General features: G+C 39.4%; 2 protein-coding genes across 18 annotated transcripts in view; one reads left to right on the top strand and one right to left on the bottom strand.

Moving 5' to 3' along the window:
- LOC310879827 (uncharacterized protein) overlaps positions 1–27,706 on the bottom strand; it is a 225,534-nt gene that overhangs the window by 184,009 nt on the left and 13,819 nt on the right. The gene's annotated exons all lie outside the window — the stretch shown is intronic.
- Positions 1–27,706, top strand: part of BEAN1 (brain expressed associated with NEDD4 1) — a 53,667-nt gene that overhangs the window by 14,943 nt on the left and 11,018 nt on the right. For 2 of the 3 annotated variants that reach the window (XM_083794736.1, XM_083794735.1), the window contains 3 exons: positions 8,574–8,720; positions 20,904–21,113; positions 23,679–23,820. In XM_083794736.1, coding sequence (XP_083650862.1) covers positions 8,574–8,720; positions 20,904–21,113; positions 23,679–23,820 — 499 coding nt within the window. The remainder of the gene's footprint in view (positions 1–8,573; positions 8,721–20,903; positions 21,114–23,678; positions 23,821–27,706) is intronic. The other variant, XM_083794737.1, reaches the window with a different exon arrangement.

Genomic DNA, 27,706 nt, shown 5'->3' with positions numbered 1-27,706 from the left:
TTAGCATCAGAGGTTGCTTTGTATAAGCTATGCAGGTAAGCAGCACCTCAGAAATGGGAAGGGCAAACAAAAAAGAAACACAAAGAAATGAGTTCGGAAATAAATACCTAGGGAGAAAGAAAAACAAAGCTGACAGCTCTTTCTCAACTGCATTACACCCATTACGCCAGTTTTACTATCATGTAGCTGCTGAAATCTCTTGTGGTTGGCTGCTGTAATGCCCAAATGTATTTTGTGGCTATCCACTGCCATTGCGGAACTCTCCACATTATGACTTGCCCAGTTCTAAGCAAATGGCAGAGACGTGCAGTGCATCCTGAGACAGTGAGAAAGATTCCAGAGGGCTTACACAGTGTGCTATTTATAAGGGAAAGACGGGCTGTAGTATTTTACACATCCTTTCAGAGCCAGGCACGTATGGGAAAAGCTCTGCAGCTAGCCACGGTAAAGTGAATTTTCGGGGAGAGGAAGGAAATCAGGAAAATATTGGGTCCTCAAAATCCAGATCATCATCTACTTAGAGGAAAAGTGGACTTCTGAGTGAGGCTACATTCCAGGGGAGATTTCTATCCTACATTTAGCACACTGCTACAAGATGGAAAACGTTTGTACTACTGTCATCACAAACCATAGTCTAGTTCACAACAGGTTCATAGGTTAAGTTCACTTCAGAGGAGGGACTCTTCATTCTTTTTGTAGCACCTCACACATCCAGCTTCTTCACCATGTTACCATAATGTCTAGAAGCCTTAACTAAAGAACAACAGTACCAGTCTGTATGTTAAACCACAGGCCTGATATTCCTAAAAGGCTGTTTATGGCACTATAGTAAGCAACAGCAGCTTGAGGAGCTGTGTGTGTGCATTCAGAGATGATTCTTAAACAGCCAACAGTGTATGCTTACCAACAGGTGATGTGTGCATTCGTATATATAAACATATCTTTGTAAAAGAGGTGCCTTAACTTAAAAGAAAAAAAAAAACAATTACTCATTTCACACTGCAGGATTATAAATTCCCACAGTTCTGTTGATTTTTACCCTCCCTGTGTAGGTAGATTTTACCCTCTATAGTTATTTCAGTGTTCAGAGACAAATAATTACACTCTTAGCATACTCTGGGAGCTTAATTTTAGCATTTAAGAGACAAAACATTGACACAGAAGTATTTGATTTAATGTGCAGCTACCATGAAATTTCAGCCTAATGGGAAAGAACTCGAACTATTTAAAGTGTATTTCAAGCCTATGCTTCCTGTATCAGTCAACCAGAATCGCCACGAGAAGCTGGATTCTCTTGTCTTTCTTCCTCTCTTTCTCCCCCTTTCTCTTTCTTGTGCTCCCCTTCCTTAAATCGACTGACAGTGATTTTTTCCCATTAAATCCCCTTGACTCAGAAGCAGAACCACTGCTAAGTCATAACAAAAGCAGTGTACTGCATGTACTCAACAGAAACTGCCCTGAGAAGCAATGCATAGATTTGTTCCAGTTGAGAAAACAAGCTAATATTTCCCTTGCCATAAGAAGAAATCAAATATATAATCTTTGCTCAAAGGTTAGCCATGTATTTCTTCAGAAAATACACTCAGCAAAATGGTGTTGACCTGTAACACTTAAGACATACTTGTCTTGGCCTATTTTTCAGCTCCCCTCCTTCAGCCAGCTTTATAGGATAGAAGCTCACTTGCATACCAAATTTTTATCTGCCTTTTAGTGTCTCATACAACCTATCTGCTTTTTTAAGGATGCATTATTTATCTAGACAGATCCTGAATTCATGAGAAAGTAGTATTAAAGGCTAAAATTCTGCTTCAGATTTAAACATACATTTTCATTGGAACCAAGGAATTTTTCCCACTGAAGCTAAAGATCGTCATAACCTGTGCAATCACTGCTCCCACTTCCATGGGTTACATGGCTGGAGCCTTTTGTGACAAAGGAATTGTGTCTCATGTACTTGATACTTTTTTATTATCAACAAAATAATTAAATACTGCAAAACTTACAGTAAATTTCTCCCACTGACTTTACTTAAGGCTCACATTAACAGGAGCCAGACTTAATGTTTGTTCTAAAAGCTGCATCTATACAGATAATCCCACAAACTGTCCTTCCATTAAGCATCCCAGGTCATTCGGAATAATTAATCTCCATCGCTGTAGTTGCAGCTTTATATAGTGTTATGTAGGTAATCCTGCCAATGGAAAGGTCTCTACAGATAACCCTGCTTGGAGTCAACTAGGAAAGTTAATCTATTCTTGAGTCTATCGAGGAAAGAATGTTTAAGTACTATCCAGTCTTTGCTTTTGTACAGTTCTTGTTGGAAAAGCAAATTCTGAGAGGCACGGCAGTGTTACTTAACTGTTACATGAACATAACAGCTCCTGAAATAACAGTGACAACAGTCACTTAAAATATTAAATTTCAACCCGATGAATGCATCCTGTTGTTTCTGTTCATTCCAGGTTAATTCCATTAGGTATCCTTTCGGAGTCATTCCAACAAAGGAAAAGGAATTTATCATTTCACAGCCTCCTTGCAAATTTGTATCCAGGCTTTACCTAGTCCGGTATTCGCACCATCTGACGAGGGGCTTATGTACTCTGTTATCGGCTGTGGACAGGGACAGGAGATCATGAAGGTGATATCAAAGGGTCCAACTTGCCCTCTAGATGCATCCACTCTGTTGGTAGCGCCCAAATGGGAGACCTAGAGGGCTTTGATTCTTAAAATAAGCTGCTAGGTAAAGTTCCAGAAGTGGGTGAGTATTGCACTTAATCTGCACGGTACTGTCACGCACCAATGAATCAGAGTGAAACCTAGTTGTAGTGACCACCGAAAGAACCACAAATGAGAGGCAGGTCAAGGCACTGTCTTGCAGGAAAGAACTCCAAACTCAAGAGAACTGTCTGTCCTGACTGTGCCAGTTTCTTCCTGAGAAATCATTTCATCTTTCTTTAACTTTGCTTCTTTGCCTAGTAAACATTTATAACTGTACTTGTCAGCTTTGAAAAACTGCTGTATTATGGGCACCCTAACAGACTTAAGAAGCAACATAATGTTATTCCTTATATTCAGGAACACTACTGTAGTACATACAAGCTTCTCTATTAGGACAAGGACTTAAAAATACCAAAAAAAGATGGAGGAAGGGAATGTGTAGCAGGAAGGGAAAAAAAAAAGTCTGCATTTAATCTGGGGTTCTGAGGCATATCTGGGGCGTACGAGTTCTGAACTGACTTGCTAGTTCAGTTTCAGAGTGAAAACCTATCTGTATTATTGCTGTATTTTGAAATATATAGAAACATTTCTTTGTCTGGTTTTATTTTTACTGGACCAGAAGCAGAAGTTTAAAAGGAGAGCAGCTATCAAAGCAGCAGGCCCAAAGGCTGCTCTGTAAACCTGCGCAGACAAGGAACTGATCTAGTTATGGAATTGTCTCGATAAACACTTTCGTTTGAAAAGTAAATATGAAGTATATGAATTTCAAAATAGGCTACTTTAAAACATGTAACTAATTTCTATTGTAACTCTTGTATAAATGCAGGTTTTCAAAAATGCAAGACAAGTAAAAGAGCCCATCAGATAGTCAAATAGCTCCCGTGACAGAAATGTGTTAAACATGCATCTCAGCAGTCCCCGAATTGGAGAATTTAGTACGAATCAAATCAAGGGTGTATTTGAAGTACCTAAAGTACGCACATAAGCGCTTTCCTGAATTGAGGCCCAATACTTTTGTCCAGTCTCTTTCTAAATAAGTGGCAGAATCCAGCTTTTTGGCACATTAGCTTTACAAAACATGAGTTAGTGCAATAACATATGCAATGGAATTGAGAATATGATGAAGAATAGAGAGCAAATCGGGAAAAAAAAGTCAGCAGGGCCAGGGGAAATAAAATCTACTTAAAATTCTAAATTCAAATATGCCCTAAGTCGTGACTGAAATAATTTGCTTGGTTCCATCTGAGTGCCTAACAGGTCTGTTCAAACCATTACACTGCAGTGTTGCTTTTAGCTGCCAGGCTTCGTTTCAGAGAGCACAGTGGCAAATAAATACATATTATGTACAAATACATAAGCAGGGCAGAAAAAATACATAATGGTAAACCAAAAAATTATTTTTCCTACCTATCTTACTCAGTACTGTTAGACTCCCATCAACAACAGGAATTCACAGAACTAGTAAATGCTGCTTGTAAACGAATGAACCACTGCTGACATCCTTTCTGTGAGAAGCACTGCCCATAGTTCCTGCTGCATGGCAGAGCCAGAGGAAGGCACGTACTGCTCATGTGAAAGGAAGGCTGAAGAGTTCAGGGTCTGACTCGGATCATGCTTCCGTCCTAAAGGGAAGTTCTTCATCTTTGTAACACTGCACCTGCTATAACAGCTACATGTGCAAGAGGATTCTTTGCTGGGAATTGAGTATGCTTGTATAAAAAACTTCAGGGCAATTACAGAGATAACTTTTGTCTTCCATGGATTCAGTTGTCTGGCCCCAAGACTGCAGGATTAATTTGAATTTGAATATATAGGATTCGTACTATGAAGATGCAAATAAAATAATTAAATTCAAAAAAAAATATCTAACCTGAAGATTCAGGTTACGTTCAAATTGTGAAGATCCTGAAAGCCTGAATGACCAGGGCTGCAGTTTGAGATCAAAACTTTTGGTTGTGAGAGCAGAGGGAAGACACCCCTACCCCGGGTGCTTGGCGTTCAGTGTGCCCCACTGGCGCAGCGTGGCAATCCTGGGTGTGCCAACACAGGTGTTTGTGCAGCAGGCGCAGGGACTGAGCCTGGGTCTCTAGGAGCAAGGTCAGGGTGCTGATTCTGCTTCCAGGAGCAAACTGGCATGGGGAAGGTTTTTATCCACTTAGTTCCCTTCTCCAGTGTGCTTCACATTGTGGCCATAAAATGTTGTGGTGGGGACCTCGGGGATATGCTCTGCCAGGTGGAGGACAGAATGGTTAAGACCGGCGTGGCTTCTGTGTGCCTCTGCTCATGAAGCCCCAAGTCTGCTGCTAAGAACAGTAACAGCCACTCTGGGGATTCTCCCGGGAAAGAAAAATGTCAGAACTGACGCAATGTTTGCAGTAATAAGCTGTGTTGGCAAAATTCTTGTGGATGTCACCAAAATGTAAATGAACTCCACTGACTCAGGGAAGCAATCTCCACAAGAAAGAGACACAGAACTTATTTGCATTTAGCAGGGGATTACAAATAAAATTGTTCTCAGACTGAAACTGTTGGCTCAATGTCAGCAATGCAGAGATGCATTTCTTTTCCTTGAAACTTTAATGCCATGAGAATAAAATTTGTATCCCTGTGCTTGTTAGCTAGCTGTTTTTCACACATACTCTTGATTCAGGAATCCTGATTCTCAAGACTAGGAATATAGCGTGTGTACGCTACATAAGGAGAGAGCACAGCAGGGATATGTACAAGTCCATAATTGATACAGAAACAAGAGGTCAGTCCATGAAAATACAAGACATTCATCACTTCATTAAGATACAGTGAGGTTACTCTACAAGCTTTGGTTGGGCTCCAAACATATTCTTGCCCTGAGTATTACACTGGGGATAGTACTCAGCACGGGCTTTACAAAGAGCTATAAAATCCCTGTTCTGGACATATTCCATTGGACATGAGCTAACAAGGACAGAAAGTTTACCTGATGATGATGACAATGAATGAATGAGACAGGCCTATGTCTCACATGTCAAACTTTTGTTGACCGGGAGAAGGAAATATCATCAGGGTAAAAAACAAAATACAGAAAAACAGTAGAGGAATGTTACTTATGTTTCCCAGTTTTTAAATAATATAAAGTTAAATATGAAAAATCTAACAGACATACTTTCCTATACTTTCAACATAAAGTACTATACTTTCAACATAAAGAATAAATAGCACAGTAATCCCCACTGCAGAAGAAATGAAAGCATCGAGGAAAAAAAAAAAGTTTCCACTGTAAGTCTCTTTTTTCCTTCTATTTTCCATCTTAAAACAACCCATGTAATATTCATCACAAGTAAATCCTTAGCTCAACTGAACATTGTGCTGGTAACTCATCCTTCTTCCAAAGATCACAGAAAGTGCAGGAAAAAATGCAGGATTAGAACATGACAACATAGAGCACAGAACATAGATCGTACACCACAGCAAGCGTTGATCGGGTTTAATTCAAATCAGAAGTCAATTCAAGGAAGAGCAGAGTTAAGGGGCTGCCCTTGTGGTTGTTGACTTACAAAACCTCCAGCTAAAGCTCCACGCCACTCCAATTTATTGGTGCGTGCATCCCCAGCCTCAGTACAACCATTTGTCCTCAGAAGACTGCAATGCAATTTGATCGTTTCTGGTCCTTTCAGGAGGCACACAATGAAGCGTCCGTGTGACAGAACTGGATCATACTTGTACTAATAGAGGTCAGCATGGGATTTCATGACTTAACAAGACAAAAAAAGGGTCACAGGCTGGATATGCTGAAACTGCACATTTAGCTTATTGTTTGGTGCTTGAGAAATTGACTTCACTGCCTCCAGAGATACTGGCATTGTAATGACTTGGAGTTGGGCAACGTGCTACCTTTTAACACTAATACCACGACTTTCCTTTGAAAAGGGAACAGCATTTAGAGTTTGGACGCCAAGTTCCTGATACATTGTCTTTTCTACCAGGGCAGAAAAAACATGTTGGATACACAGGCAGTAAATTTCCAGGCCTATAGCTGTTCATTGCACTGCAAAGTCCAGCAAGTACGGTGTCCTCCCAATGTGTACGGTGCTATTTTGTCCTAATAGGTAGCTAATACTACACAAAGTAGGTCCACAGAACTTCCTTCTGTAACCCACCAAAAGCCATGAGCCCTGTTACAGAGGGAACCGCAAAATGCCCCACCACGTGGTCCTTACAGAAGTGGTGCACCTGCAGCATCAGTTATATGGGGATAATTCTGCTCTGAATCTGCTCCCTTGAGCAGTTATTTCATCCAAGTTGGAAGGGAAGGGGTTGGGTAGGAAGCCTCCTTAATTCTCCTCTGCACTTATGAATGATAAATGAAGCAGCATTCACCAAACGGAAATAGAATATGTCTTAAAGTCAGCATCTCTCCTACTGAGTTAGAGACATGAAAACCTTGTTTCAGTCTGCTGAACTGCAGTGAATAAAGCCTAATTTTATCAGCAGATATTGCCAATGAAACTGAGAAGAGCTCTTTATTAAAGGATGATAAGTGAAAGTTAAGATTAAGGCTGACATTAGACAAACTGATTTCATATTAATCTTGATTTGGGATCGTAACACAGCAACTATTTGTGAAAATATATGCATATACACTTTTGTAGGAGGCAGGCATGGGTTTGATGTAGTCATATTAAATTACCTTAAGTAAGAGTCCAAAGGACAGTGTTTGCAGAGTACATAAGACTAGTGAAGTATTCCATTAATTCAAGGATATCCATCACAAACGTCGCCACGTCCCTACCACTGGAAGAAGTTCTGTACAAATGTTACATGCGTCCTGATGGGCCCAGGGCTGCAACCCACTCCCTTCTCCCCAGGCCTCCTAGCCAAAACTGCACACTGCCTCTGGGACTGCTTTCTGAGATAAGGTAGCTAATGCTTCCAAGCCAGTCTCTGACCCCTGCGGCACACCCAGCGACACGGCCATATGTTTCTTTCCCCAGGAAAAGCCTCGGTCTGCTGGTGACAAGCCAGTGCTGTACAGCCCCCGTGTTCCCTTACATTCAGGGAACAGTATTGGTTTTAGCTTTTATCCAGATTTCCAACAAGAAGTGAAGGTCATTCTTCTCAGGCAATAATGTTGACAACCCTGGACTAAGAAAGCAAACCAGATCTTGAACAATTTATTAGCACCACAACTGCAAAGAATTCAATGCACAGACCTCTTCAGACCTTTGTGAAATGACAATGAATAGACATTTATTATTTGGTATTTCTTAATTCACTTTCTCCTAAGCAGTTTTCTGTGTCTATGGGTATGCTTGACCACTAGTAATCAAACATACAATGTCTGTTCTTGGCGCAGCACGTGCATAGATGTTTGTACTGTGGGTAGACACAAAGGAGAAGCTAATACAGAGCAAGTGGTATGAGTGGTTCGTTACGGAGAGCCGCCACGTTACCCACACACTGAGATAGTGGAGCTGCAGTTGTTGCACAGGTTCCACGTGCACACAAAATGCTTGTATTTAACAATATCCAGCACCACAGTACTCATCACCACTGTAGCCAGGGTGTTACAGGCACGGTAACATCGAGTTCCCAACAGCCCGTGGCCAGCCACACTTCCCAAAAGAGAGGACAAGACAGCAGCTGGTCTCACCAACTTCCACAGCAGCTCCAGGCAACCTCTTTTGTTTGGGCAAGAAAGGATTTCCCTCTTCTTAGCCCTATATATAGAATGCATTTTTTTCTGCCAGGTTGGCACCTGTAGGAGGTGGATAAAATTGTGGGCCAGTCTGGGTGAGATTAATCAAACACTGATAAAGAGGAACAGAAGGAATAAACATTCAAATTATTAGGATTTCTCGAATCTTTCCTCTTCACAGACAGTGTTTATCTCCAAGTAACACAAGCGAGGAACCGGAGCAGTGACTTTCCTTCCAGAACCAAGAACCCTACTGAGCAGCCTCACCATTTCTTGAATCAACAAAGTTGCCCACACCTTCACAAGCGTTCAGTGCCTGCAAGCTCAGGTATATTGTTAGCAATGAAGCCATCTGTTTTTATCATCAACCCTGTCTTCCTTGGCCCATCTCTTAAATCTGATATTTTAAGAAACTGTGGAGCAGCTGCTGTTTAGAAAAATCTGTGATCTCATCCCCAGAAGGACTTAACAGGCTAGTATTCAGAAGTGAGACAGTAAATATGAATACATCAATTATTTTCATAATCCAAACAGCGTGATATTTCTTGTATCATATGCTGTCAGCACAAGGGAGATCAGAGATGGGATCTAAAGTGAAAGTCCCTGCACTATATGATATTCATCACAGCCTTTAGAACAAGTTGTAGTATGACAGTAAGCCCAGGCTGAACATTATAAAGCTGTAGGTGTAGCTCCATTAAACGGTGGTTTTCCTTGTTAACTTTTCTAGCACTTTTCTCCAATTAATACCAATGCAGAAGCTATCTAAGAAGGCTGGGGTTCAAATACGCTTTAATTTTGTACAGTGTTCATAGCTTCCTTGATAAATAATTGCAATCTGTCCCTGTACCTCCATGCTAACCATCATGCATGAGTTCATGCATTAAAGCCCAAGAGCTTTCAGTAGAAAATAGCCCCTTCTTTATTTCTGTTACATTTGAGCAACCTGGCTAGTTGTGTTTCTCCTTCTTTAAGCAAGTTCGAGGCCTCTGTGCTGTCCCAGAGCCCCCGGCTGTGCCCCCTCTGGGAGCAGGAGGCCCTCAGAGGTCAGTGAGCAGAAGGGTACGTCACAGCCCTCAGAGCCACAGCACCCACCCATGGAAACAGACACCTCTCCCGGCCATCCAAGGCCTGTGGTTCTACTCCTGCTGGAAGGGATTTTCCCCACGTGTTTAATTGCAAGATATAAGATAGTGTCCAGCACAACACAGATAAATCCCACTGTATTTTGCTAGTTGTTATTTCTCTCATAAGCCTGGCACACTAGGTTTTCTCCCTTTTATTCCTTTCAGTGCTACATCACTTTCATAAAAAAAGCCTTTTTCAGAATAGCATTCACTTTCCTACAGCTCAAACCCTATTTCTACTGTGTCATATAAAATAGGAGTTATTTTCATGCTGTCAGCTTCTTCACAAAAAAAATCATTACCTACTAATGCAAAGAATAGAAAATTTCAATTTGCTTTTAATCTTTGAATGTCTTTTACATCCCATTGTTCATGCCTAAAAAACTGAATTTGCTCATACCTCCACACCAGAAGCGAAGTAGCAGCATATCCAGCTATCTCATGCAAATCCTACCCGTATCAGACCAGGTGCATACAATTTACATATCTAAGTTTAGTGACTTCTTTGAAAGGGTTATAAATTCTGATGTGAGCTTTTCACATTGCCCTCATAGTGAAGAACATTCTGAATTCTCCTGTACTGCAGGACTATAATGTAATATATAGCTTTTTGTTAAGGAAAAAAAAAAGTGTGTTCAGTTAATTTGAATAGAAGCACCTTACTGGCCTCACTGCGTGAAGCCTCTTGGTCTTATTATGAGTCTACCAATGTAGCTTTTATCTGTAGATAAAAATAATGAAGGCAGATAAGAGGAAATTGAAGTAGAGGGTCAGCTGTTTTTTTGTTTTGTTTTGTTTTGGTGGTGGTGCTGGGTTGTTTTTTGTTGTTTTGTTTTCATGTGATTCTGTTTTAATTTATTATTAGGCAATTGTGAAAGTCCTTGCTGTTAGCAAGTACACAGATGAAAATCCCCTTGCAGTCACATGCAATCGGGATATCCAGGAACAGAAATAACTTCATCTTCTATTACAAAGTTGTTTATATCTTCCTCTGTATATTTACTCACACACTTACAGGACTTCCCATCAGCCTAGATACTAGCTTTTCCACCAAGAATCCTGTATCTTTTTATCACAAATTCACAATTATTTTTTATTTTATTTTTTTCTAATGGGAACAGAGGGATTTCCTGCAGTGATGGACTAATAGCCAAAGGAAGATCATTTTGTCCCATCTGAAATAGCAAATTGTATCCAGAGATGAAATCACAGTTATTTGATAAACTAAATGTACCACGCACATCTCTTTGATGTGCACACCACAGCCGTGAAAAAGGTGGAAATTGGTTGTTATTCCTCTGTGTTGTTCCAAGCAGTATCCTTAAAAAAGCTTTTATTTAGGTAGTCCATCTAAATTTATTTAGAACCACCCCTGCAGGACACACACATTGTCTGAGACTCAGACATTTTCTGGTCCCATTTGTTCAAAATGCTACAAAAACTGCCTGGGCTTAAAATCATCCTGAATTCCAGTTAAAGCTTTGTCAACTGTGCTCAGTGGGCGTCACACAGATTCTAACCTACAACACTGCTCATTGCAAAGATCTATAAGACTTTTGTACATCGAAATTTAATCAACTTCCCCATAGCATACAATTATTTAAATAGAGTCTAACCTAAGAAAGTGTGCTCACAGCAAAAGGCCAAGTTCATGTCCTAGCCTTACTCTTTCTATTACTTTCTCACTCAATCTTGTTTGGTAGCAATGCAGAACAATACTCACAGCTATTTCTACTTTCTTTACAAATACCTTTTTTAAAGCCTCTTTGAAAATAATAAATAGCTTAGTTATAAGAACAGGGAGAAATAACCACAGCCTGCATCTCTAACTGCCTGGAGAGAAATGGGTGCAGCACACACAGATGTTTCTGATGGCATTTGTAAATATCAGCCCCTAACATATGCCTTCTATTAGGGGAAAAACTGAGGACTTCGGTCTTCCCAGCAGACAGGACGGTGTAGGTACCCACTCTAGGTGCTGTCAGCATTTACCCTATGCTGAAAGTAGCCTTGGATACTCCATGTTATGTTCAAAGTATGCACATTAAACACTGCAGGTTATATAGGAAGGCGAATAAATAAATAGACTTTCCTAAATGCCACACTTTTTTTTACTTTTTTTAAGAGGAAAAGTCTCAAAGAGGAACCAGCATTGTATTTTTTATGAGAAAGAACCATGTGGAACCTATTAAACAAGCTATATATGGAAGGCAGCAGAGTGCTGTGCTACTTCAGAGAAACACCGCTGCCCTTCACCTGGGGAGAAGTTACATTTTGCAGCTATTCAGGGCTGCCAGTCTTCCCTCCCACTTGAACCCGACTCAGCTCTGCAGGCCAAATATGACTACGGGACAGGGCAGAATGCAGGACACGTACTAAGCAGCCCCTAGATACTGATTGGCTATATCGAGTCCTGTGCTCTGATTTACCAATCCTCTAACTAAACAAGTCTTCTATAGTAAACAACTGTGTTTTTAAAGAAAGGGATTTTAGCCCCCAGGTTTTACAATAGTAATGTCTGAGTAATGTAATTTCTATAGATCTTTTAGCGTCCTTGAATTTTCATGGCTCCTTTAGCAGCAAAGAGGCTAGGTGATTGCAGCCACCCCATGAATCAATATCTGGTTTGCTATTATTGACATTCCTGCAGCTGTCTAAGCAGAAGTCCTTGACAAAATCTGAGTGAGTGAAATAGCTTATTAATGGTACCAGATAAAGCCTTGATTTATGCTGGCAGACACTGCTGTAGCTTTTACAGATACATACGATAATCTAAGTCCTGCTGTAGACTTTGTATGCTCTGGGACACCAACACTATAATTCATATGGAACTGCATAACAACACTACAAAGCCGTTTTAATTATTTCAGAGTCACCTTAAAAGGAAGACAGAGAGATATATTACATACAGCAATACATCTTCAAGTAAGATCTTTCGATTCCAGTGTCTGTTAGCTGATTTCTCTCTTAGCACCCAGTGCCTTACATAACTAGCTAGTTCAGTATTTTCGTTGTAATTATTTTCTACACACTTAACATCAATCATTCCTCTACTTTTTTTTTTTTTTCTGGTTGATTATTACTACTGAAGACTAGAGGTGAGGATGGAGTAAGAAATATGATCATTTTTATAGGATAAGTCCTAAATAAGCAGCAGCACATAGCCAAAAGCTCTCTAGGAGACTCAAGGTATAATGTGGATAGGACTCCTGAAGCCCAGTTAGTAGTTTACTCTTAGAGCTCTGTTGCAGCTGTTTATTAGCTCTTTTATTGCAGCTCTTTATTAGCTGTATTCCAGAGTTTCAGATCACATGAGCAGGTCAGATTACTAACTGGTTTAATTAAAAAAAAAAATCTTAAATATGGCAAGTAAAGTTTATGATGAATTGAACTTTTCTCTGTGAAAGTTTTGCCTCTTTGGACCCCTCCCTCCCCACCAAATTAATTGGGTTTCCTCCTTAAAGGTCCTCTTTTGGTCACATCATAGTTCAGACATAGCTCAACCTCCCCAAGAGAAAACATGAAATTCCCAGATCACAGTTCAAGGAGACACACTGCTGAGGTAATATAAAACATATATATATTTTTTTTCCAACTACAGTTCTTCAAAACTTTCCATCTCAGAAGAAAAAATATTATTTTGCTACTTCCCCCCCCCCAAAAAAAAATCAAGGTAGAAAGTTTATATGTCAAAATAACAGAAATTATCATAATATAAAAATTACTGCTTTTACCCCAGATTTAGTCACTACCAGCCAAAGTTGGATTTGAGCTCAGGAAGTAACTTTACCATAATGGGCAAAATAGGATTCTCATCATACTTAATTCCAAGCACTAATATGGAGTTTCTGAAAAAATAATAGCTTCAGGTCCTGCTTATAAAATTGTATTAGTTCAAAGTTGTTTGTATATGAGAAAATAGGGGAAGAAATATATTGTCCATCCCGAAGTGGGCTGTTTTACCTCCAAAGTGATTTGTTTCACTGCAACGGTATTTATCATGTTGATAAAATAGACCATGGATCTCAAAATTGGAAGATTTTTCCTGTTAATTTGAAACAGCACCTATACATGCTGCTGTGACATCAACATAATACCCTAAAGCCACAGCATCTGAAAAGATTTATTTTCTGAGCCCTTATGCAGCCACATTCTCTTTGCTTCTGACATTCCCAATTTGCAGGCTGCTGGTGATCCAATCTTATTCATTCTGGCTCTATAATAAGGATGTCAATGCAAGAAGAGAAAAGCCATTATCTGATAGCCAGCAGACATGATAAAAAGGCAGAGTTAGATATCTCAGAGGAAAGGCCACCCTTTCTGCCTTGGATGAGCTTCTCAAGGTCACGGGCAGCTTTTGTACCTGTAAATATGATCCAAACTCACTTGAAGCTGAGAGCATCAGATAAAACTGAAATGCTCCTACCACACAGTCTCATGTTCTGAATAAGGATTTGTTTTTTAACTATTAATCACTACAAGGCTTTAATTATGATTAGAACATATATATGTGAGAAAGATCAAAGGCAATGTTAGCTGTAGAGAAACTTAATCTAAATTTACAGGTTCTGCCTGCTTAATGGCATAAATATGGGTTTGGGTTATGCTAAAAAACCTCCCACAATAGCAATAATCAGGCAAGACTACATAACCATTTGTATACAAAGATCTTTACCTCAAATTTAAAAATAATAATGAGAATCGTCTGGTTGTGGGAGCTGTTTAAATGTCACAGTTGCAGCAACTGACAGCAAAAATATATTTATTCTTTGACTTTGTCAAATAGCTATTATATTTTAGAAGATAAGCTACCATCAAGCACAAGCTAATGGGCTCTCACAAGCAGTTAAGTGGATGAAATAGTGTGAGCTACAATATACATGAGCTAATTATATCGACTTATCTTTAACCTACAAATACATACACCATACGATGCCCTTTACAAGCCACGAAAGGTACGAGTTTGAAGCAGTACCTATGCAGTTATTGCTGAATATCATTTGTAGCTTATGAAGCAGATTAGTTTTACGCATTCAAATCAGAGAAACATACAAACAGGACTGCAACATGACTGGGCCCCCAGCTGCACACAGCAGTAAGCAGCATGAGAGAGAATTTAATATGCTCCTGGGCCTCCTGAACCAAGAATTCTTTTTTCCCATACTATTTATATGGCTTTTGTAAAACTGATTTATAGTGGGGGCAGTTTCCAGATTATTCTAGTCTTCACTCATTTGCTCAACTGCAAGATAACAAGATAAATGCAGAAGGACCAACAACAGCCGTGCCTATTCTTCATGTCATCATCAGTTCCTGCTAACACTATTGAAAATCCTAAGGTAGCAGGTCTTATCTGCTCGTTCTCTGTAACATGGGAAGAAAGTGATGCGGTCTTCCCATAGTTGAATTAGTACATAACCAGTGTGCTGAGAGGTTTTATTCTTTTGGTGCTAAAAATGCAGAGATGTGAATTTACACTGTAGCCTGACAGTCTGCACTACTGGATAGCTTTAAGATGGCAAGAACCCAAACAAATGCATCCAGGTGTGAAGGCAGTGCCACCTAATTCATTACAGTTGGCATAAGCCATTGCCACAGCCAGACCTACAAAACCTCTCCTTACAATCACTCACCAACTCTCCATCTTCCAGATCTTAATGACAGCTCCAACCTCACTGTACTTTCTCAGTTTTTAACTCTTTCTGAGCCCCTGGTTATTCCTACCTGAATGCATTTGCCATCACAGCTTTTGTAGGACCTGAAGTAGATTGCAAGAAGTTATTTGAGAACATGACTTGTTTCTTCCCTATCCAAATTGGTCAGAATCAGACAGGCAGGACAAGAGTGGGAGCATGGTGTTTTCCTCTTCTGTAAAGGACAAGGGGGCAGGGGAAAGAGAGGCATTAGGCTCCAATTTTATCATTAAGCACAACTCTTTACCAGGGAGTCAAAAGAAAGCATAGATCCATCAAAAGTGATTCATGGAAAATGTGCCAAATATCATGTCTGACAGAACTGAGTTGTTCTCACAGGCATTTACTTTTACGGAATAACTGAAATGTTTTCACTACAGCCAGGGATTGGAAAGGTTAAACAAAAGAAAAAAATAAAAGCTTGTTAAATTGCCATTCCATTTAAAAATGGCAGGTTGTTTGTACAAAAGTATGAGTGGAACAAAGTATAAATGTAAATCAAATGCAGACCAGATTTAGATATGGAGCTACTCTTGAGTAATACTGATAACCAAGGTAAATCCCATAAGTCGGTGGCATCCTGGTGTTTATCTAGCCTAAGTGAGAGTTTCCAACCTTCCTCATAATCCAAAAGGAATAACTTTGAATCCAGAGATTCTTTTTTATTTTTAGGATTTAGCTCTTGTGGGGCATCTGCATTCAGTGACTTCAATAATATTCCTTTCTCCCTTGCTACAGTGATGCTCTGTACAAAACCAGTGTCTATGATTCAAAACCTTTTTCAATTTGTTTTTGCAGTGTGCCTACCTTACTCATTTTGTGAGCTCCTGTCTGGAAGCTACAGGAATAAGCAGCATGATGGCAGCCCGATAGCAGCTGCAGCCAGAGGCCTATTTCACAGTACAGCAGTGAGCGCCTAATCCAATTGGTCACTCTTGGCCAGACTAAATCATCTTTGAACAGGAACTGTTCAAAAATGCAGAATCAACAAAATCTTCATCACTTTCACTAATTTAGTTCATCTGTGGGCCTCACCAGGATCTCTCAGCTCCTTCTTGCCATCTGTCAATCTCCTCCCCTTGATAAAGAGGCTGCATATTCCAAAACTGTCCCAACCAGAGAAAAAATAATTAAATGAAGCAATCAGAAACATGCTTTAAATTGCTTTGCTGTTTGAAATACCTTATTGTGATCACTTAAAATCAAAGCATACTATGCACTATCTTCTACTGAGCTTCCTCCTACTTATTTCCAGCCCTGTATGCTTTTGTTGATTTGTTGAAGATAATAGGAGCTAGATCACCAACCCCAAACAGCTTATCCTAACCTGTGGTGTACAAGTAATACAACATTGTTCTGTCAGCGTTTCAGTTCTAGTTCAGCAAGTAATTACCAAACCTATTCTGTCTACAGACAAAGCATAATTGAGCCTGCCAGGGATGTAGAGGTAGATGATTCTGCACACAAAATCCTTCCAGTACAATGAATCAGCACTTCCTTGTGAGCTGTTCGTACAAAATTCAGTCTGGGAAGCAAAACCACTACTAAAAAAGGGCTTTATCTGGAATGACCCAAGCTCCCATGACTGCATACCAAGACATTTCACTCTGACAAGATCTGACCCAACTGAAACTACATTACTTACCACTGAGTTAGAAAGGAGTAAAAAGTGCCCCTTCAAAGCCAGGTTAATGAGGAATAAAAACAAGACTACGTGTACCCCAGAAGTCCAGTCGTACTGCACCTCCTTCAGCTGCGTGGAATTACTCTAAAACTTGGTTGACTGAGATGGCAGGATCACTCGGTAAAATATGATAATGTCATATTTAAGGGATTTTGCAGATGGATAATTTACTGTCTAACAGCAAATGGAGAGTGTGGGCAATTTTCCACTAGTATGTTCATACTACATTAAGTGTTTGCTCAGCCATATGCGTCCCTAGCATTGTATTCACAGCTGCACTTGCCACTATGCACACCATTTGCACCATGTCAGGTTACACAGCTTCTATCACCGGATAAAAGCAATGGTTTGGGCATACAATATAATTCATATTTAGAGGACTAGATATAAAGTATTTACATTTATGCATGCATTGTTTACAGTTTGAAATTTTGTTGAAAAAATAAAGCTGGCCTCAAAGAAAAGGTTAGCAATCTGCTACTGCTATTATATTTATGGACTCTACATCAATTTACAGATACTTCTATTCTGAATAAAAACCTATAGCATTTTTTATAGAGAGGAATACACAGTTTATCAAAAGAAGAGGTATTTGGATAAGAGAATAAAAATGTATGAGACATTCTTTGCCTAAGTAATATAAACATCTTTTGACCCCCAAAAATTTCAAAATGAAAGATTTTATGTGAATGCAGGGTCTGTTGTCATTAGTCACTTAATCGATTCCCATTGTAGTAAGCCAGTGCAGCTACTCACAACAGCAAAATCTGGAAGGCTTACAATGTCAAATTGAAAATAATACCAAAACAGAAGTTTATCAACCACATATTGTTTTAGGAGCTAGGCTAGGGGAGTGATTCATTCCTCCTAATAAGAGCAATATTGCAATATAACCTGTCTCTGCCAGAGACTTGGTTCAATTAGATTAAGAACATAAAAAGAGAAAGATTCATGAAAGTGAGAAACAGGAGATAAAATAGACAAGACTTGGAGCAGCTAAGGAAGTCCTGAGAATGTGCTAGACAAACGGGCTGTCTTGTAAGAAAAAATTACTCCTCGAGTACAAAAGGAGAGTACTTTCTATTTGAAGTCACTACTAACCCATTACATTCCTATAAAGCAAAACAGGACCCAGTGTTAGTGCTCACACTGAGTGGTAACATAAGCATCTCCAGAACAGTTAACGTGTTCAGACACAAGCTGGCTTCTCTAGCTAAACAACGTACTAAAGAATAAAATAAAATTATTTTCTTTAGGAAGCCTCCTGTTAACAGGACTGTTGAGAAGTTGTCTAGGTTTCATAAGATCCGTTAGCACTCACTTGCAGCCTCTGTTCTTTCCCATTGAACTTGCTGGGAAATATGTCACCAGCCCATTTCAGTGCTATTTGACTTCAGCTGAACACTACAATCCCAGTAGCGTATGGTGGAACCTCATATCTCAGGCTTATGTTCTCATCATGATGGGAACAAAGTTGATTCTTCCCTTTTATCATTGCAAGTCAGCCAAAATAACCAGTAAGTTATCTGCTAGTGCTTTCAATTCATCTTCAGTGGTGTCAGTTCCTTGATACAATGCTTTGTAGAAGCTCAGCACATTTCTTGGCTGTGTATCTTAATTGCTCATAAAGATTCTTAGCCAACAGTCAAGTGCTTCTAAAAAAAATTAAAAAACCAACCTACTACATGCAAATTCCTCAGTTTGGTTTATATTTCTAGTCAGTTCTCTCAATGTCAAGTGTTAGCCAATGATGATACACATTGGCTTGAAGCCATCCTCTTCTTTTTAAGTTACTGTGACTGCAAGACACCAAGTTGTATGTCCCAAAGGGAAAGAGCTGGGAAAACACTGCTGCAAACTATCTGCTAACAACTATCCATGTAAAAAGCACTTTCAAAAGCATGTATTTACTTTACAGAACATGCAAAAGAGCAAAAAATTGTTAGCTTCAGTTTCTGTAGGAAACAAATTATTTATCTGTTCAACAGGCATATAGCCAGATATAAAAATATAACCATGCTCTACTTGAAAACTAGTCTTGATAGATATATATATGCATCTCTAATAATTAATAATTTCTTCCATCAATAAAATGCTGTTTTACTCCAAATGCTGCTTACACCCTGAGCAGCAAACATGAGGGATTTTTGTTTGCTTGTTTGTTGATTTGTTTTGGGGGGGTGAAGGGGTTAGCTTTTTGTTGTTTCCGTTTTTTGTTGTTTTGCATATGCTGTGAATTAGAGCTGTAGTGGGTTACAGTATGGGAAAACGTGAGCTTATTGCAACTTGTTTCCAAGACCTAGGTCCAAATTTGGTTACCTTTACTACCTGCCCAAGCTTTTTGCACAAATAAACACTAAAAAGCCTCTTTTTTTTTTTAAGTGGAGATTCCGTCTATCCACTAAAATCCCAAATCCTTTATCCTTTTATTCTACCATTTACCTCCTTTTTTCCATTAGCAATGCAGTCTACCAGAAGTACACAATGGGTAGGCTACACATTTTTAGAGGCTATTGTTAATTGTCACAGTTAGCGGACTGATTCTGCTAATCACCCGAATATTTAACACTGTGTCATGACCACCACTTAGCCACTTCTAGATATTAGTCACCTAACTAATGTCAGGAGCATCAGAAACAGTCCATGACCAAAAGAACTGTAAAACATCCTAGTCAGGTGTTCCAGGTGGACAATTATCTTCAAATTCATTGTAAAGATCACTAAATTTTTTAATCTTTATTTTGAAACTCACTAAAATCTATATTTAGTAAATACAAGAGCAGTTTAGATGGAAATAAAGTAAATATAGTCTTGTAAAGATAATGAAACAATCAACAGAGACAGATGGTTTCCAAAACTCGGGCTGAACACTTGCATCCTTACGCAGTAAGCTTTGCCGTGGTCTAAGAAACTGTGGTTCTGGTTGGAAGCCAGAAGTGTTCTTGCAGTCTTTTTTTTTTTTTTGTAATTAAGAAGTAGAAACAATTAATATTGTCATCACTCATACTCTCCGAGTGGGACAGCTCCAGTGGACTCCATTAACCCTTTACATAAGCAAGGTCCAGAACAACTTCTCCTCTTCCCAAGTACAAACTTTGTTTCTCAAAGCTCTGCTGCCTTAGGCAAATGGGCAACTCCTGCATTTTCTGGTAACTTAAAAATGTTCTTTTGCGGATTTCCAGCTGTGTAAACTCATTTTTATCTCCTTGAAGAACACAAGCTAGTGTAAATTTATTGATATGTAGGCAAAATACAGCTAGTTTTTACTAGGATTATGCAAAAACATATGTAATATAGAAAAGTTAAAGAAACAACCTACTTATGCACATCTCTCTCTGCCTCAATACCTTCACCCTTTTTCCACACAGAAATGGCTGAAGAGAAGACTTTGAGTTGGCCAAATCTGGCAAGTGAGAGGACCCCCTTTTTAAAGGCTGTTCTCCAAGCCACGACTCTCTTCCCCTGTCTGCTCCAAAACAGTTTCCTGTAACGCCGACCCATCCCTCAAACTAAAACAGGCCCCATGCTACACAGGCATGCTCCTGTTTCACTCTTGCCCAAAACTTTCTCTACAAAACCCTGCAGTCTTTCCGTACCTGGTAACAACATCTGATTCCTTTGTTCTGCTTGGCATTGAAATTTTTGAATTTTAACATTCTTTCCTGTGCACTAAGGTTCTTTCAGCATCAATCAATTCATGATGTAACGAATCTTTCCAGAAATAAGCAAATTGACTATTATGCAGCGTACATCATTGACTCCAGCAGGATATTCCCCATAACAGGGGAATGACTGCTCAGTGAATCCCCCATAGTCAGTTAATTAACAGCTCCACAAATCGGTCTAATAAATGGGCTATCCATAAAAGCAAGAATTTGTACAATGGATCTGGCTGAAGCTGTCTCCTAGTGCTTTAAAAAAAATCTTTACTTTGGGCGTCTGTATAACCACACTTCCCGCATTTCTCTTTTCACAACTGACACATTCTTCCTCTCTCTGCTGTGCAGAAGTTCACTTGAACCAGAGCAGCCCAACCAGTGAATTCCCCAGCTACGGTGAAAACGGAAATGATACCAGTTTGCTTGTTTCACCCCTTCTGGTGGCTGGAGTAGTGATCGGCCTTGTGCTGTTTCTCTCCTGTGTTACAATCATTGTTGGCAGCCTGCGAAAGGATGGACGGTTAAGGCACCCACACCAGAGGAGAGACACTGTTTATGGTAAGACAGTTATAGCAAGATAATGCTTACCTTTATTAATATCTGGTGGTAAAGGCAACACAAAACCCAACCACTGTGGGAGGGATAAAAAAATGAGTAAACAGTTGTGAGGAGCAGGTGCCAGGCAGCTTTGCAGTCTAATATCATCTTTGTGCTGGCCCTCAACTGATGCAGCACAAGCCCCACAGCTGCTGGTTAACATGAACGAGGCCAATGCCAACAGCATTTCTTAAACAGCATATTTCTCCTTGATACACTGCATGATTTTTTCTCCATCACTGGACTCCTGATAGCTTATTTTCACATCCCTTTACAGCCATGGTACAGCATATAAGGTAATTTTGCTTTGTTGGAAAGCCAGGACTCCCCCACCTGTGCAATGTGCACCAAGCTACAGCAACGATTTGGCAATTGCCTCCTTTCTTACCACAGAAGTTAAATCTGGGTATAAAGAGAACAAGGCATCAAAATGTCATTACACAGACAATCGCCATCATCATTAAAGAGACTGGTTTACTATTAAATAAGTCCCTTTTTTTTTTCTCCATGACAAAAACCCTCCATACTTCAGAAGGATTTGGGAATATGAAGGTGCAATTTTATATTTTGGGCCAATATGGGGTTTGCTGACTGAAGTTGAAGCCACAGAGTCAAGAAAACTACAGAATCAGATTCTTTCTATAATATAGAAAAAACAGTTACAAAAAGTTACTTTGTAAGCATTCAGCTAGTAAAAAAACGGTGAATGGATTCATCAGTGGAGCATCAGCAGTTTTTGTTATCTGTGGGTTTGCTCTTCTATCTGCAGTTTGTTATGAGCACGCTTATTTGCGTATCTTTTAATTTTCTTATTTATATAGAGAAGACAATAATACCATGCTGTTTTAAAATGCATTGGATCAGATCTTGATTTCAGTGAGGTAAATCAAGTATCCACTGAAGTCAATTGGACTTCGTTTAATTACTTGGAGCAGGCTTTTTCACTTCTAAAAGAAACATTTTCTAGGATCAATATGTCCACTCAAACCCGGGATTTTTTTTTTCTTTTTTTTTTCTTTTACTTTTTTCAGAAATATTTATCCAGATACATGAATAATGTCTGTGTTTTGAGACTAAAGTTTAAACCCCAAAAGAAGTTATGCCAACTCCACTAGTAACATACTGGGGGGAGGAAACAAACAAACAAAAAGAATCCCCACAACTCTATTATTTTTGTAACATCCTTTTGTCCTATTTTTCAGCAGCTAAACTTGGGATTAAATAGTTAAACACAAACTGTGGTTAATTTTACTCATGAACAGCAATATTTTGGCATGACAACATACCGAATACTGGGATCCAATCACTACATTTAAATTTGCCGCTATGTTAATTTCACCACCTTTAAAGTCCCTGAAGTCAGGCCAAAATGTAAAGGACCATTTTCAAACTGCTTCTTAGAAATAACAATACTGCAGAAATGAAAAAAAGAAAGGCATGGTGACATTTTCAGAGATATCCAAAAGAATAATCTTAAACTAAACTGTGCCAGTCTGCCTAAAAGAAAATTTTCCATTAGCACACACCATCCTAGTGTCTCAGCACGCGTCCCCTGGCCAGAATGGGATCAGCGGGAGTCGCTGTGAAGCTGGCTCCCTTCATTTGTCAAGCAAAAGGAATGCACAGTGCGTGATAGACTCGATTAGCCCTGGTAGAATTCCTCGAGCATAAATTGGCAGAGGTGAAAATTGCCAGGAGGAGGAAGAGCCAGTCCAAGGATGGCAGGAGCGAGTCCTGCCCTTTGCCCTCTGCTCAAGAAGCACTGCTCTGATGGCACTTGAAAAGTTGGCCCTGTCTCCAGGTGCCATTTTAAAGCACTGAGGGAAAAGGAAGGCTCACTGTATATGAATGAGTGGGAGATTTGGGAATTGCCGTATTTCCACAATTCAGGACATTCTTACAGAGATTGATGTTGACTGTCACGCATTAACTATCATCACAGATACACAATAGCACTAACTGCTTGGTATTTCTACAGCTATGACGCTCTCGTGTGAAAGTATTAAGAAATCCCTGCAACAGATAGCAGGATAGTTTTTTGTAGTATTTGCCATTTTTTCCTCTTTTCCTGTGAGCATTTTTAATAAGAACAGCACTTCCTTAAGACAGGTATACTTACAAATCAAGCACCTAAGCCTGCTTTTAAACAGCATCACGGCACTGGTCAGGTTGCAACGTACACAGCTCCTGGGAACTTCAGCAATCTTGCCAATGCTTGAAGTTGCATGCGACTTACACTCCTTCGAGGCACAACAAGAACTTTAGACACCAGCTTCTTAGGATAGTGCTAAATATATAGTCCCTGTACCACAGCCCAAAACGCTGCCATTCACCCACGGGTAACAGAGGCTTGCTCTAAAAGGAACAGAAATGTCCTGTGAAAGCTGATTGCTCAGAGTAACAGCAATTCTGCCTTAGATAGGTTTTATTTTCTGATATACGGACGTGTTATAAACACTGATATTGTCTCAAAGAATCCATCATGGAGGAAAAAAAAACAGCTAGAATTATCTGCTTGTTTTCCAGCTCCAGATGGCTTCTCTTACGGTGGCTCTTTTGGGGAGCTAAGATCCACCTGCATGGAGGAGTTCCCCCCAGCTTTTGATTTTGGTTCCTATCTGGATACACTTTCTCAGGTCAACATCATGTATCCCGACTCACCGCCACGGTAAGCACTCTTCTGAGACTCTACGTGTTTTGTAGACCTGCACTTACTTGCAAAGCCTGTTGAGGAAACTAAAATTGCTAGACCTACAACCACGACAAAAACACAGGTCATACAGATGCCCGATACAAACAGACTTGGTTTAGTTCAAGTTCTCCATAGTAGAATATGTCCTTACTAAGTAAAGGCACCTGTACAGGCATGTATCATTTACTAGTATTCATATTAATGTTGATCATACTGATGGCATATTAATGAAAGGCATGCATAAAGTTTTCTATTAAATTTTTTTTTTAAGAAAAATTTTTGAAAGTCAAAGGTTAGCGTCTTGAGGAAAAAATACGTTTTTTTTCCAAGAAGAAATCTCCAGCCTTGTTTTTGTACTATACTGTTATTGCCTCCAAGAACAAGGAGTGCCTCAGTTGGTGTCCATCAGAGTAGTGCCCAACCCACATTTTACTATTGTCAGGTTAAAGGAGACTTCAGATTTATACCCCCTCAGAATCAGAACAGAATTGAATCCATTTAACCACTTAAACAAGTTTCCAAGTAAGGAGTATTTGCTCCTGTTCCATGCAAGCGATATTCCTCTTACCAGCTTTATTTCACTGCCTGCATGGATGCAGAAGCCCTTTAATTTTTCCTCTTCTCCATGTACCACTACCCCCTCACAATTCCATAATGCTTGCAGAAAATGATTCTGAAATAAGCAACCAACATGAAATGGACTTTGGTTTTTACTGTCGTTCTTCACACACGATTAGAAGTATAACCGTGTGAGAGCAGGAGTCAGTCTGCTCGGAAGAGTTTCTGCCTAGAGTGCACTGCTATACATGTGCACAGAAAGTCTAGGTATCTAATTAGTAATCAAGAAACCAGAAAAATCATCATGGACATAATTTAATTGCAAAAAGTAAAAAAAGTAAATCCAATATGCCTAGAATTCAGATACTCACATATGCTGAAACACTACAGATTGCATCCACAAATTAGTATGTAAAACCATCTCCATCATCTCTTACCTGTCATTTACGAGTGCAAAGCTAACAGCCATGATTTGACAATTTAACGAGCCCCACATGCCACACAAAAATAAAAATAGCTCTTAATAAAATACATTTTAAAAGATACTTAAAACTTTTAAGTTACGTTTACTACTGGCCTTAAGACAGCTCAGATGAGACTAAAAAACAAACAAAAAAAAGTGCACAAAGCCTCTATAAACCTCTCCCTAATTTCCAGCAAGTCTCTCTTCTCAGTCTTGTTATTCTAGCAGGACGCAGAACTGAAGTAAACATACTGTTCTGGCACACCTAGTAATGGTACTTAACCTCCTAATTTGGCATTCTTCATTTTATAGCAGTATTTTGTGAAGGAGGAAATTTACCTTTTTAGCTGTTTAACTCAGACCTTCACTGTGGAGCCATAGTTGCCTGAATTTGTAGCGTTTTTGTAGGAAAAGGGTGTCCTTTAAATATCAGGCAATTGTAATTGCCTGGAGCAGAAGAGGCACACAACCAGAAGAGGCTTGTTCCAAATAGAGTTATTCCAGAAATTATATAGCATCCCCTTCTGCATTTATGACTGATTTCATACATTTAGAGGATACAAGAATTGCCCTCATGAGTGACAAAAGTTGTTCTTCCAGCCATCTATATACCGTCGGCGTGCCCTATGCACCCTGAGCCAATACATGAAGGAATTCAGTTACTCCCTCCAAAGAACCAGGAGAAATAGCATTAAATAGAACATTACTTCAGTCTTTCTGTACTGCTGTATCTTACAAACAGCAAATAATGGCTGGTCGGCATTTTTTTTTCTTTTAAGCAGATTCTGTTTTGAGTTAAACCTATACACGTAAGACCAAGCCCTTTTCTGACTGCATGTACACATAACCAATATGGAGAAAAGAGGAGAAACTTTTTTTCTGTGCTTGCTTTAACAAGGTCATAAAAAGTGGCTATGAGAACTTCCCTGAGCGCTTCTGGGATCGCCAGAACAGAGAAAGCAGGTAGCAAGGACACAAGCATTAGGTGACTAGCATATGAAGCAGGCCTTAATAACAGCTCTTCAGAAGCAACTCAGCAGTATGAACATAAGATACACAGACCTTGTGTTTTCTCTATTCTGTACAAGCAACCTTTTATGTATTGCAAAGCCATACCAGATAATAAATAGGCTTTCAGAGATGGTGTAAATATTTTAGCAGAAAGCTCACATGTGAAAAATTATTCTGAGGCTGGCATCTAAATTTGTAGAACTTCACAGAAATCCACTTACAAATTTACACTAGTTTTTGGACCCACACCCACAAGTCTTTACTAATAAAAGTAAACCAGCTGACACCCAAGAAACAACTTGAGTGGGCATTTGGCCAGATTTCTGAGAACAAACCCAGATTTCTGTGAACAAGCTCTGAGAACATACTTCTTTAGCACACAGGTCTCAAAAGATTGCACCACAGGTTGCTTCATTTCCACCCTGGAAGAGGCCCAAAGCTGGATTTTCTATCTGGAGTTTTCTGTTTGGAAGCACATACATGAGTGGTACAGGATAGCACTGGATGATCTCTGCTTTCCTGTGAATTCTCCAACTACTTCTGTCATAAGCCTGGCAGAAGCCAACTGTCTTGTGCCTCACCTTGTTCTACAAAACTATTCTGGGCTGTCAATACTAGGATCAGAGAGACAGAAAGGTGCCCAAACCACTGCCTCCCCAAGGTTCACCGCTGAGCTGAGGGACCAAGATCTGACTCTGTATAGAGAGAGCAAGCACTGCTCATCCCATCACTTGACAAGTGTACATCACGGGTCACAAGTAAAGATGACTTTTTATTGTTAACAATTCTTTCCACTTTCTTACTGCTACCATAGTTAAATGTTTTAGGGAAAAAAAAAAAGTAGTTTTGGCAAATCATCAAAATCTTATTAGATTTTACATCTTAGCAACACAATTCAGAGAAAACTTCAGGAAGAGTAGAGCTCAGCAGATGGCTGAAAGCAAAGCTATGTAAAAAGACATTTAAACTTACTATTAATACATTTTAAATCCCATTGTAACTTTCTCCTCAGAAAAGCACTACAGGAATACATTGTATTATGCAAGAGCCTGGTAAATTTCTGTACAGCTGTCTCTACACAGTCCTCCATGGCATAAAACTAAAGTGTGTATTTTCTAATTAGTAGGGCATTAGTAGCGCTGTGGAGAGTATTTGGACTGATGGGTCCTAACAGCAGGAACTGGCTGTCAGATGCAGCCTTGAAGCATAAACAAGACATGCTTGACCTTGTGCATTTGAAATATTAAGTCCCCAGGATCGGTCCTATTACAGATTATAGCGTTTTGAAGAGTAGGTTTAATGAAATGTAGCACTGACTAAGTTAATGGAATTCCTACTTCTAATTCATGCAGTGCAATATGTAATTTAAAGCTAAGATAGCATACCCAAAAGCTAATAATCCAACTGTAGCATAAACAAGAGCAAGAGATGAAGAGCAGCAAGGGAGGCAACTCTCTTGGCAAGTACCTCTCAACACACATTTGGAGTGAAAGATTTCAGTGAGTGAAAACTAGGTGTTTTAAAGATGGTCTGCAAGAGGCAACAGCACTACATCACTGCACAGCAGGTGTTGCAGAGGTAAGCATTCTTGAATGTACCATTTTTACTAAAACCATACTTTCTGAGTTGACTTCAGTAGAAATTTTACCATCTTACCAAATCATTATCTTACACATCCTAAACACTTTTTTGAGAAGCTGCTGGGGATAGTACCTTTATAGAGCTCGTGCTCATGCTCACTGTGCCCAGAGTTCAGTGCAACATACACATTTCTAATGAGCTTCCCTAATTATAGTTATATACATGTATTAAGAAAGTTGTTTAAAAATA

Source organism: Anser anser (assembly GCF_964211835.1).
Source record: "Anser anser genome assembly, chromosome: 11".
NCBI classification, from domain to species: Eukaryota; Metazoa; Chordata; class Aves; order Anseriformes; family Anatidae; genus Anser; species Anser anser.
The sequence above is the reverse complement of the archived record's forward strand: the minus strand, read 5'-3'. Positions and strand labels throughout refer to the sequence as shown.